Below are 13,059 nucleotides of genomic sequence, written 5' to 3'. Positions count from 1 at the left end.
TCACAAGCTGAAGCTCGTGCTTAAACAGCGGCCCCCGCCCCCTCCCCCCCGCAGCCCCTGGTGCCTGCTGTGGCACTCAGGATGACGTCCCCGAGGCTCACACTTCACGTGCAGGGCCCCTCGTGGTGGTTCAGTGAACTGTGACTGTCCACTCACCGCATTGACAGATCCACCTCTGATATGTTAATTTCTCTTTAAAATCTGAACTCCTCGCTGTGTTTTTCATGCAAGAAAAGTATTTGTGATGATTTTGAGCGAGTCATGTGAGGCGCTGAGATCGAGTATCAGGTAGCGTTTCTGTAGTGCTGCAGCTTCTATCTGCAGACGCGGTCTCTCGTATATATCATTTTAAAAAAATCTCCCCTTGAAAATGTCCAGGGTAGCTCTTGCTGGTACTAAGACTTTTTGTTTTTTACATCCCCCATGAATTAGATGACGATGAAAACGAAACAACGCATGCTAACAGAAGACTGGGAGCTTTTTAAGCAAAGGCGCTTCGTGGAAGAGCAGGTGAGGCTGTGGGCCAGAGGGGCGGCTCACGGGAGTGGGAACTGCTCTCTGCGGGTGGGCGGCTCCCAGAGGCCAGCGCTTCAGCACCTCCCTGCGTGTTCTGCCCGCTGCTAATGGCAGTGGTGTAAACTGGCTTTCCTTCCGACTTCCTTCCTCCTGTATCCCTCAGGGAACACCCGCGTTTACAGAGCCGCCCGCTCGGGCCACAGCCACCCCTGAGTCCCCGCGGACTCCTCCTAGGCGGGTGGCGTGTCCCCGGTTTACTCGCCAGGGTGCATACAGTGAAGTCGCAGGGCTGGGACTTGGTGCGCTCCGCGTGTGCCAGGGGCCGTGCCTTCGTCGTGGCTGCTGGCGGCCCCGGCGCACCCCTTCCTCCAGCGGCTCTTCCCCCCACCCCTCTGCCTGCCGCTTTGGCAGAACTCCCGGGGGCTGCGGTGTGGCGGTCTCAGGGCATTGGACTTCATTGGGAAACTTGCTTCCCGTGCACGTGCCGGCTTCTCTCCCAGTTAGTCTCCCTGGCCGGGCGTGCTCCCTTGGCCTTCCCTAGGTGTCGGTGGCCCCAGCCTCGCCCGCACCCGTGGTCTTCTCTGGGCGCCACAGGTAGACAGAGGGCACCCGTGCTCCGCTCGCTTACCGTGTGGCTTCTGTCCCGTCCCCTGGCTCTCCTGGCCACCACCCACCCCATTGCCCAGGCCGGTCCACAGGCTGCTTCTCTGAAATCCAGAGGCTCGCCCGCTCCAGTGGAAGTCTAGGTGCCGCTTCCTAGGTGGTTCCCGTGTCCACCCCTTCTCCGTGCTCCACCGGCGTCCTCTCCAGCTGGCCTTCCTCGCTGCTGCGTTCCTTCCCACCCGCCCACTGCCGTCTTTGTGCCGACTGTCCAGCTTCCATCGTGCCTCATAAACGTCTGTTTAACTGATGGGCGCCGGGTGCCACGGCTCTGTGTGCACAGGCCTGATGGCGGTGAGGCTGTTCCCCGAGACTCACTCCTGCTCAGCCCAGGCTCAGCAGCCGTCGAGAGTGTTGTGAGCGGACGCCCAGCTCAGCGCTCTTTGCGGGCCCGGAGGCCCTCCTTGCCTCTGACGGGATTGCCAGCACTGCGCCTGGGCCTTGCTGAGTCTGGGCACCTGCCGAGCAGCTTCCCCACCTCTCCAGCACGCTGAGCAGATCTCCCAGGGCACCTTGTGCATCACGGTTTTCAAGTTTGGTTTCTTGCCTGTCCCCTCTTCCAGAATCTAAGCTCCTTGAGGGCAGTGATTATCTCTACGTTCCTGGTACCTAGCAAGCACCAAGCTCATGGCAGATTCAGGGTAAAGGCTGGGTGTCTGCTGTGAGGGGCGCTGCAGCGTGTTTGCTGGTGAGGAAGCCTATTAGGGGTTCCTGGTCCGTGGCCTGTGTCAGGGCCTCTCCCAGCCCCACAGCTATGTGCGTCACACATCTGCGGCCCCTTTTCCTGGCCCTGCCCCACCTTAGGAAGCTGTGGTCATTGGTTCTGAGTGTGACACACACTACCATAATTACTGGAAAATATAAGCTGTGTCATGGGGCGGCACGTCTTGCAAAACTAACCTGTTGTCTCGTGGTTTCCCCCAGCTGACGAATAAGAAGGCCGTCACTGGCGAGAACAGCTTCACGGACACCATGAGGCACGTGCTGTCGTCGCGACTGAGCATGCCCGACTGCCCCAACTGCAACTACAGGAGGAGGTGAGCCTGCGTGTGCGCGCAGCGGGCCTGCGGGACCCTCGCTGACCCCGCAGAGGGCCGGCACCGACCTCCAAAGAGCACGATCTGACCTCCTCTGTTGGCTGTCTCGGTAACTGTCCTTAATTCCCAATCAGATGTGCTTGCGACGACTGCAGCCTCTCGCACATCCTCACTTGTGGTATCATGGACCCCCCCGTCGCCGGCGACATCCACATTCACCAGCTGCCGCTCCAGGTGGACTCTGCTCCCGACTGCCTCTCTGAGATGCGCCCACCTAGCGTGTCATCGGCAAGCTCAGGGTCGGGTTCCAGCTCGCCCATTACAGTTCAGCAGCATCCCAGACTCATCCTCACAGACAACGGCTCTGCACCAACTTTGTAAGTCGTGACTTTGTCGTAAGGTTTCAGAAATTTAACTAATCCAATGATGAAAAATAGAGACGGTAATGTCTGCAGAAGTATGGATAGCATTATAGTGCTTTTCAAGAAAAAGGACCCTTCATTTTTCTAAAGAGCTTTTAAAACATGGAATCAGTAAGCCCAAACTCGGACACTGTTTCCTGACCTGCCTAAACGAAGGTGAATGAATAAATGCAGTAAGGCAAACAAACACACACATGTTGGTCTGCAGGGAAGTGTTTCCTGGCACCGGCCCGGCCCGCGCTCGTCGCATCACGGGTGGCCAGCCCGCTGCTCCTTCCGCCACCTCGTCAGCCCAGCGTCCGTGCTTGGTCCATGTCTTGCTAGGAACTCAGATGATCACTTTAGCAAGCGATTGAAAGGTTCTGTTCTCCGCGTCCCCACATTACCTAGAAGGGTGTTTTGCACAAGCGAGGTGGCTGTGCAGCTGTGGCCAGTTCACAGGGAGGGGAGGGGGCCCGTGTTTCTTCGGACTTGCGGCCGTGTCTCGTGTTGAGGCTACCTGCTCTAGCTTCTGGGCAGGCTGCACGCGGGTGTATGTTTTTATTTAAGAAATAAAACATGCCTTCTGCATGTCACAGCATGTGTGGGTGCCGGGAGCCCTGCGGAGGTGACCGGCCCCCCGGCCATGGCTCCCAGTGGAGGGATGGTGCCCCGCATTTCTCAGACTTCTCGCTTCCCCCGTCTGGATTTCGCATGGTGACTCTGAGGCTTTCCTTCGGAGTCTTTCAGTTCTCAATATGGGTTTGGTCTCAAACACGAAGTAATTGTAAAGGGCTTGGCCTGAACTCTGTGACTCCTTTCACTGAACTCAAGGTGCTTCATAGCCGCAGAAGCCCTGTGCTCTCGGAGCCGGTGCAGAGTGTTGAGGGCTTCACAGCTAGCTGCCAGCTAGCTCATCACAGGAGCGTCCCGCAGTTCAGCGTGTGTAGTCAAATAAAAACTTACATTGGAAGAGTTCGCCCCGCTCCTGCGTCCTGGCAGCTGGCGCCAGCCGTGGCCTCCCACGCTGTGTTGAGTGGCAGAGCTGGGGCCACGCGTGGATGCGCTGGGCATCTGGCCGCCAGCACCTTGTGATCCGTGTCTTCCCAGGAGACACTGTGATCCGAGGACCTCCATGTGGCCGCTGGTTCGTGTTGTCTCTCGTGGTGCAGCTTCTAAGTTGGTGAAATAGAAGCGTGGCGGTTTAGTCGCTGGGCTGCAGTGCTGTCTGGAGTTCACGGGTTCTGGGGTCGCCTCCATCGCATGGCGCACGTGCTTTAGTTCCTTCATTCCTGCACCTTGGCTTCCTCCTCTGGGTCGTGGCGATGCTGACACCTCGGGAGCGGGTGTGGGTGCAGCCCAGGGCAAAGCCTGCTGCTGCCGCAGGTGCAGTGGGCCCCCGGGAGGCCCGCTGGGCACTGTCCGTGCTTGCTGTGATGAGCTCCGGATGATAGCACGTTGTAGCACGTCGACTCTTGTTTTCCTAAAAGTGGAAAAGAACCTGAGTTTGGCAATTGTGGACACTCTTCCCTAAAGCCAGAAGGTCTCCATAGGATTGTTCCTTCTGGAGGCCATTGAGTGTTGAGGCTCAAGGCGGACATGGTGGCATGTTTACGTGGACCCGTGGGGCGTCCATTTACAGTCATGCCTTGAACCATGCACGCTGAGCCAGGAACTCTGCGCCAGCTCTTTTCATGTACCAGAAAGTCATACGTTTTAAGTGGTCTTCATAGGCTCCAGCCTTGAAGTCTTCTTACTTTTTTTTGGTAGATATTGCATTTGCCCATCGCTTGGATGTCTTGCTAAAGCTGATAATTAAGATTATGACTGGACTTGGCCACAGCTGGCCTTGTAGTGAAAAATCTTGTAGTATTTTGTCACATAAGTGCCTTTAATGTTTTGTTCAGCTGGCTGTGTCTGAAATTTTGGCGGTTATAAAAACAAACGCTAAAGACCTACGGTTGTTCTCCGTACCCCTTTAATTATAATCAAAAATTGTGTCTGCTTGGAAGTGGCAGAGAGAACAGTTGTACACCAGGGCACTTCAGCGTGAATAGATGGGTAACATCAATTAATCTGGTTAAATTTTGTGGTTTCCTTAATGTTCCTCCCTTTGGAGTCTTGTTTTCCGTTCTTCCACATAGCGCAAATGGTAATCTCCCAGGCACTTCCTCTTGCGTTCAGGTTACTAGGAGGTGCTGGGGAGCAGGCGTGGCGCTCAGCGTAGCTGCCCTGTGAGCGAGAGCAGGGTCTGCTTGGCGGGCGGTGCGCTCGCCGTGCTCGCGGCCAGCGGCCTCGGGGTGACGTCTCTGCTTTCTCAGTTGTAGTGATGATGAAGATGTTGCACCGCTGTCAGCTAAATTTGCTGATATTTATCCGCTGAGTAACTATGATGATGCCGAGGTGGTGGCCAGCATGAATGGAATCCACGGTGAACTGAACGGTGGCGGGGAAAACATGGCCTTGAAGGATGAGGTATGGGCGTGCGTCTTCATAGTGACAGTAAGTGACATCAGACGGTGTCTGGTGTTTCAGCTTCCTCCACTCTTCTGTTTCGAAAAGTGTAAATTACAAGGGTTGTTTTTAAAGTCCCCTCAGGTAAGCAGTACCAGCAGTAGTTCTTCAGAGGCTGATGACGAGGAGGCAGACGGCGAAAGTAGTGGGGAGCCCCCGGGAGCCCCGAAGGAAGACACAGCTCTAGGAAACGGGAGCCCTGGGAAGGAGGAAAGTAAAGTGGACAGTCCACCCCCGTCTTACTCAACTCAGCAGGTATGATTTTATTTTTTCGAACTTTGTTTTGCCGGAGGTCTCTTTTCTGCCTCTAGTTTCTCTAAACATGAGCGTTATTGAATACAGAATTATTTTATTTCGAAAAACTTCTGAAGATTAGACCTGGAGAGAGTCGAGGCATACTTGCAAAATAAGCAAATGTGACTCGTACCCTCACTTTAATCTTGTTCCTCTTTCCTGAATCTGTAAGCAACATTATCTTGATTTTGCGGCACCACAGAGTAGCTCCAGATATTTAAGTGTTGTGGAGGTTTTTTGTCTGGGAAGCAAGGGAAGGGCTTTTTTTTAACAAAATGAAAGAGTGGAATGTTAAAATTTCAGAAAAGGTTGGTTTTGTAAGGGAGCTTTTTTTTCCCCGATAGGTATCTGTTTTTCTGTTAACCAAAGGTGCGGGTACCTTACCAGGCTATTATTTTTTCTTAGAGACTCAGAGTTTTATAATAGACGCTCAAGCAGTTTTTAAATGAAAGGAAGAACAAATGAAGGTCTAGGCTGATTAAAACCATTTTAATAGGTGGTGTAAATCTGCAGGAAAGGACACTAGAAGGTATTACTACCCTGCGAAGTCTCGCTCCCACCTCCTTCCTCATCTACCGGCTCCAGCGCCTGCTCACCCCCAGCCCCTAGTCCCAATACGTAACCAGTTTTACTTATTTAAAAATAGGTCCTTCCAGTGTTTATTTATGCAAATATAAACATTCTTCGCCTTTTCATGAAAAAGGCTTATACTAATGCACACTCTGTTCTCTTCGCTGCCCAGCAATGTGTCCTGACCAGCTTCATCTGTACAGAGCTCACTTCCTCTTGCTCTGCTGCTGGTCTCTTTGTATTCCATCGTGTGGACGTGTCATAGTTTTGTTTTGTTTTCCTTTTTAGTCCCTGCTGATGGACATTTGTGTTTGCTTCCGTTTGTTTTCCCATCATAAACTATTCAGTGAGTAACCTTACATATCTGACATTTTATACGTAGGCAGTTCTGTCCCTAGGAGCGGTCACCAGGGGTGGCTTTACCGGGTCAGAGCGTGATGCCCTCCGCTACCCCTGGAAGAGTTTTGAACTCTTGCCAGTCTGATAGATGAGAAGTGGTAACCCCGTGAGGTTTCAGTTTTCATTCCATTTTTTATGGGCAAAGTTGAGCATTCTGTCATATATTTAAGGGCCGTTTGGGTTGCATTTCCTTCTCTATCTTGTTTTTGAGTTTAATAATTCTTTGTGGGGACTTCCCTGGTGGTCCAGTGGCTAAGACTCCACACTCCCAATGCAGGGGGCCCAGGTTCGATCCGTGGTCGGGGAACTAGATCCTGCGTGCCTCAACTAAGTGTCCACACGCTGCAACTAAAGATCCCGCATACCGAAACGAAGATCCTGCATGCCACAACTAAGACCCAGCACCTCCAAATGAATAAATATTAAAAAAAAAAAAATGAGTTCTTTATATATTGGTACAAGTCATTTATCAAGTATGTGATCTACAAATATTTTCTTTTGGTCTGTGGTGTGTCTTAGTTTTTTTATGGTGTTTTTTGAAAAGGAAAAGTTATTAATTTTCATGCATTCCAGTTTATAAATTTTTTCTTTTATGAATCATGCTTTTGAAGTCATATCCAAGAAAATTTTACCTAATACAAAACTCTCTTTTCCTCTATAATATTTATAATTTTAGCTCTTACTTAGGTCTGTGGTCCATTTGACTCAGTTTTGCTTATGGTCTGAGGTTAGGGTCCAAATTCATCTGTTTGCATATTTGGGTATCCAGTTGTCCCAGTACCATTTGTTGAAAGGGCCATCCTTTCCCCTGTTGAATTGCATTGGCTATTTGTTGCAAATCAATTGACTATAAATGTATGGGTTAATGTCTGTACTCAGTATCCTGTTCATTTGATCTCTGCGTCCTTAAACCCATATTCTACTTGACTGTTGCTTTATTGTAAGTTTGGAAATTGGGTAGGATCTGCCCTGCAGCTTGGTGGGCCTTTTTCAAAATTGTTTAGGCTTTTCAAAGTCCTTTGCATTTCCATATACATTTTATTTTTTATTTTATTTATTATTATTATTATTTTATTATGTGTTTTTGTTTTTGTTTTTTGCCATACTGCATGGCTTGTGGGATCTTAGTTCCCCGACCAGGGATTGAACCTGGGCCGCCACAGTGAAAGCACCGAGTCCTAACCCCTGAACCACCAGGGAATTCCCCGTATACATTTTAGGAACAATTTGTTACCTTCTACAAAAAGACCTGCTTGGATTTTGATAGAGGTTGCATTGAATTCTTGAATATTTGATAGAATTCATCAGCAAAATCCTCTGGGCCTAATCTTTTATTTGTGGGATGATAAGGATCAATTTTGGGAAAATACAATCTTAACAAAATTAAATCTGTCAGTCAGTGACCATGCTGTTTCCATTTATTTAGGTCATCTTTAATTTCTCTCAGCAGTTTTAAAAAATTTCTAGTCTGTGGTTCTTGAACATGTTTCTTAAATTTATTAAGTATTAGATGTCTTTTGATTCTATAGTAAAGGTGTTTTCTAATTTCGATTTTCAATTGATTGTTGATAATATATAGAAATACAATAGATTCTTATATATTGATCTTGAATTCTGCAGCTTTGCTAATAAACTTGTTCTAGAAGGGTTGATGTTTTGTGGTTTTGTTTTTGGGTTTTTTTTTTTTTGGGGTAGATTACTTTGGACTTTATACATGCAAGATCATGTTGTCTGTGAATAAACAGTTTTACTTCTTCCTTTCCAATCTGGATTCTTTTAATTCCCTACTCTTGCCTCATTGAGCTAGCTAGAACCTCCAGTACAGTGTTGAATAGAAGTGGTACAAGCAGATGTCTTTGCTTATTCCCAGTCTTAGGGGGAAAGCATTCAGTCTTTGACCAGTAAAGTATGATGCTAGCTGTAGGTTTTTCGTAGATGTCCTTTGTCAAGTTGAGGAAATTCTGTTCTACTCCTAGTTTCTTGAGAGTTGTATCATGAACATGCATTGGGTTTTCCAGGTGCCTTCTCTGCATCTGTTGAGACGTCCGTGTGGTTTTCATCCTTTATTCTGTTACCGTGGTGTATCTCATCAAGTGATTTTCGTATATTAAACCAACCTTGTGTTCCTGGGATAAATTCCACTTGCTCATGGCATATAGTCCCTTTTTCATATGTTGCTTTATTTGTTATTTTGTTAGGGTTTTTGCATCTGTGCTAATAAAAGATACTGGTCTATAGTTGTCCATCCTTATGATGTCTTTGTCTGGCTTTGATATCAGGGTGATACCTGCCTCATAGAATGAGTTGGGAATTGTTTGTTCTGCCTATATTTTCTGAAGGAATTTGTCTAAGATTGAGGTTTCTTAAATATTTGATAGAATTCACAAGTGAAATCCCATGGGCCTGGTCTCTTTTTGTGGGAAATTTTGTAATTACTGATTCAAATTTTGTTTACTTACTACAGGTCTATTCAGATTTTCTGTTTCTTTTTGGGTTGAGTTTAATAACTTGTGTCTTTTTAGGAATTTATCCATTTCATCTAAGTTGTCTAATTTGATATGGTTGTTTATTATACTTTCTTTTAATTCTGTAGAGTCTGTAGTGATGTTAATTCCTGATTTGGGTAATTTTGTTTACTCCTTTTTAACCCCCTCAGTCAGTCTGGCTATAGGTTTGTCCATTTTTGTAAATAACCAATTTTTGGTTTTGTTACTTTTCTCTGTTTGTCTCTTTTCTCTTTCCTTGATTTCTGTTCTGATCTCCATTATTTCTTTCTACATTCTTTGGGTTTGGTTTGTTCTGTTTCTAGCTTGTTGAATCTAAAGCTTAGATTACTGATTTTAGAGCTTCCAAATTTATTGAGACTTGTTTTATGGCCTAACGTGGTCTATCCTAGAGGTGCACTTGAAAATAATTTGTATTCTGCCCCTATTAGGTGGAGCGTCCTGTAAATGAAAGTTTGGTCAAGTTGATTGATAACGTTAGTCAAGTCTTCTATATCCTTACTGATTTTCTATCTAGTTCTGAAAATTTTTGAGAGAGACATATTGAAGTCTTCAAGTGTACCTTTTGGGTGGTCTATTCCTTTTTCAAATCTGCCAGTTTTTGATTCATGCATTTTGGGGCAGTGTTGTTGAATGTGTATCCATGTAATTATTGTTCTATCTCTCTAATATATTGGCCCTTTTGTCATTATGAACTGTTTCCCTGCTACTTATCTTAGACTATTTTGTCTAATATTAATACTCCACCTGTCTTCAGAGTACTGTTATGTTATATATTTTTTCAGCTCTTAATTTCAGCTTGTGTCTTTGAGTCTAAAATTTGCCTTCCAGTCTTTTAGTTTGGTTTCATATTTTTATCCTGTCCATCAGTCCTTGCTTTTTGTTTGAAATGAGTCATTTACATTTAATGTAATTATTGATGATATTTACATTTACAATTTTGCTGGTTATTTCTATATGTCTCATGTTTTTGGTACCTCTGTCCCTCCTTTACTTCCTTTTTTCATATCAAAGAAAATTTTAGTGTACCATTTTAATTCTGCTGTTGATTCTTGAGTTATGTTTTTTTGTTTGTTTGTTTGTTTTAAAGTTTAGTTTTTTAAGGAGTGTGGGGAGTTGGGAATAGGAAGAGCCCTGGGCAAGAAGGCTAGACTCCTTCTGTTCTTACCTAAAAGTTCTAGCAGATTTGCATGAATAAACGCTTCTCAATTTGTTTTTTTCCTTTGGTTGATTTCCAGAGCCTCAAAACGATTGCCTTTGACAATTGTGTTCAGTTTTACACTTGTTTTGAGGGAGAAGAGTCACCGACTGCTTCATTCCACCTTAGCCGGAAGTCCCGTCTCTGGTGCATTTTGAAGACTCTCTATGTAACCATCCGTTAAGCAGTGTGAGCCCGGCGGAGCATGGCACCGGTGGTCTTGTTGTCCTTGGTCCCAGCTCCCTCTCTCCACTCTGCCATCTTGCCAGTCCCCTTGCCCCTGCTCAGACAGGCGCGGGATGCAGATGGGTGTGTCTGCTGCCTCAGCAGACACCCAGCTGGGGTGAGGTGCGCACCCCTTCTCTTTCAGGTCTCTTCAGTCCCAGTCCTGGGGGCCCTCGTTTACCTCACAGGAGGGACCCGTCAACCTGGGGTGTCAGGACGGGCCCTGCTGCCTTTGCATCTGCTGTGTGACTGGCTCTAATTCAGTCCATACAATTCTTTGTTTCCCTAAATACTAAATGCTCATTTACTAAATACTTCTTTTTTCTTTCCCTTTAGGCAGAACAAGCTGCAAACACTTGTGAATGTCATGTCTGTAAACAAGAGGCGTCTGGATTGACGCCGTCGGCGGTGACCGCTGGAGCCCTTCCTCCCGGCCACCAGTTCCTGAGCCCCGAGAAGCCCACACACCCCGCTCTGCATCTTTACCCCCACATCCATGGACATGTGCCCTTGCACGCCGTCCCACACCTGCCTCGCCCTCTCATCCACCCCACCTTGTACACAGCGCCCCCCTTCACACACAGTAAGGTAAGTCAGGGCAGAAAGGGCTGGAAAGCTCACCCGTCACTCAGACCTTGAGGGGTACATGTTTAAACAAACGGAAATCCATAAATTGGCAGCTTGTGTAGGACAGCATCCACGCTTGATTGGAGGGTTTGTAAATGTTTCCTTTTACCGTAATACCTTAAACTCTTAGAATTTTGAACCTTTACACTTGTAAAAACCATCATGAAAATCATGGTTTATTCCTCCAGAATTAACTAGTACGTGAAGAGTTTTTCAGATGGTGCCGGAGTGACAGGTTGTGCTCGGGGACCTTCCACATAGGGCTTCTCCCCACCCAGAGAGCAGATCAGTTCTCTACCCACAGCTTTTCAAGGCCTGGCTCTTTTTCTCAGTGTGGTGGGTAAAATAATTTGAATGTGACATGAGTCCTCTGACACTGGCTGGGCTCTACAGGGTCTAAAATGACTGTCCTCTAAGCACGAGACTGAGGACTTTTATGTAGAAAGGAACAAGCTTGGAGGAGGGACCCTGGGTGCCATGCGGTGGAAGCCCGCATGCCAGCAGGTGAGTGGGAGGGGCTGGGGGCAGACCGGGAGGCCTGGCCAGGAGAGTAGTGAGGGGCTGGGAAAGTGTGATTTGCGTGCATTTCTTCTCCGAGAACCTCAGGTTTATGTTTAGTATCTTAGACTTTGCAGTGAGATTTTCAGGTTAGTTTCGTTCTTTGTGCCTCTCTAGCTATTTTGAACTTACCTTTATTGACTCTTATCATGAAATTTTAGTTTTTGGTCACTTATTCTGCCTCGTGTTATTAGTTCTAGTCAGTCAAAAGTAGAATTTTCCCCAAACTCTACTGATAACGTTACTTAAAGCAGTGATTCTCCACTGGGAGAGAAAGGGAGGACGTGGTCTGGAAGGGGCTTTCTCAAGAAGGCCACACGTTGCCATAGCTGGGGAGTGGCACAGGCGAGAGATTATAACCACTGGTTTATAACAGAGTGTAATCAGCTTGTCATGTTCTCTTATGATAAGTGCTTGGTGACCACTCACATTTATGCTTAAATTTTATTAGATTGAATTGCTCAATTTGAACACTTAATGACACCTTTGTTAATCGGGTGGTTTTAAGTAGCATTATTCAGGTATGTATTCAAGGCCAGGCTATTTTCATGGTCTGCCCGATCCACAGCCCTTGCCCTCTGGGTGAACGTATGAGTTCGGGAAGCTGTTGGCTCCCTGTTCTTACCTGAATAGAGCTCCAGTTTCTAGTCCCTAGGGAACCACCCAGAGAAAAGGGTATAGAATGGTCTCTCATACTTTCTTGCTGGTGGAAGCTGTTCAAGAATTAGTTCCTAAAAATCTTCAAGTAAAGTAGTGAAGTTGATTATTCCCAAAGGCTATTGGGACCTCTAGTTAAAACTGATCTTTTCCCCCTGAATTTTGGCCTTTTCTTGGGACGTTATAAGTAGTCTATAGAAGGATAAAGGGGAAGGAGAACATTTCGGGGGAGCATCATCTGTATCGAAATCTATTTATTTGATACCCATTAAACTGTAATCCAGTAGATAGACGTGAAAGATTCGTGGCTGGAAAGGCAAATATGGAGGACAAGCTGTTAAGCTGTATTTCAGCCACATTAGTATTAACGTCAAGAGTATTCAAATACGTTTAAAATACACTAGTTGGATGCCATTTTTATTTGGAAAAATGAGATGCATTTGACAGAATACTTCATTGGTACCTGGTATAAAAATGTTTGCTTTTCTAAACAATCTTACGTTGTCACTTAACCAGGTTTTGCAAAGTTGGTTTGTGTTATTGGAGTTCGTTTGACTTTCTTGAGTACTGTGGCTGCGTCTGTACCTAAACGCATCGTGTGTTCCCAGCCCCGCAGGAGATGGCAGAGAAGAAATGCGCTGTCTTAGGAGGACACAGACTCATCCTCAGCTCCGTCAGGGCGGGTTTCTCAGAGAGGCCAGCGCCATTCAGCGTGATGGTCCACACGCAGCTGGGAGGAGGGAGGCGGGGCTGAGCGTGGCGGGCAGCTGTCCCCACGGAAGCTCTTCTGACCTGCTGGTGCTTCTGTGTTGTCAGGGCCTTTAGAAATTTCTGCTCTGCTTAAACGACAGTTGTCGCCTTGAAGACTTTATGTCACTGTAGTTGTAATTCTTTTAATT

General features: G+C 47.0%; 1 protein-coding gene across 3 annotated transcripts in view; it reads left to right on the top strand.

Annotated features, from left to right (window-relative positions):
• Nucleotides 1-13,059, top strand: part of FAM193A (family with sequence similarity 193 member A) — a 173,593-nt gene that overhangs the window by 123,235 nt on the left and 37,299 nt on the right. For all 3 annotated transcript variants that reach the window (XM_082390915.1, XM_082390914.1, XM_082390913.1), the window contains 6 exons: nt 433-510; nt 2,101-2,213; nt 2,348-2,590; nt 4,936-5,089; nt 5,204-5,383; nt 10,655-10,906. In XM_082390915.1, the coding sequence (XP_082247041.1) occupies nt 433-510; nt 2,101-2,213; nt 2,348-2,590; nt 4,936-5,089; nt 5,204-5,383; nt 10,655-10,906 (1,020 nt within the window). The remainder of the gene's footprint in view (nt 1-432; nt 511-2,100; nt 2,214-2,347; nt 2,591-4,935; nt 5,090-5,203; nt 5,384-10,654; nt 10,907-13,059) is intronic.

The sequence above is a fragment of the Balaenoptera borealis genome (assembly GCF_965194805.1).
Source record: "Balaenoptera borealis genome assembly, chromosome: 4".
Lineage (NCBI taxonomy): Eukaryota > Metazoa > Chordata > Mammalia > Artiodactyla > Balaenopteridae > Balaenoptera > Balaenoptera borealis.
This window is presented reverse-complemented; position numbering and strand designations above follow the sequence as displayed.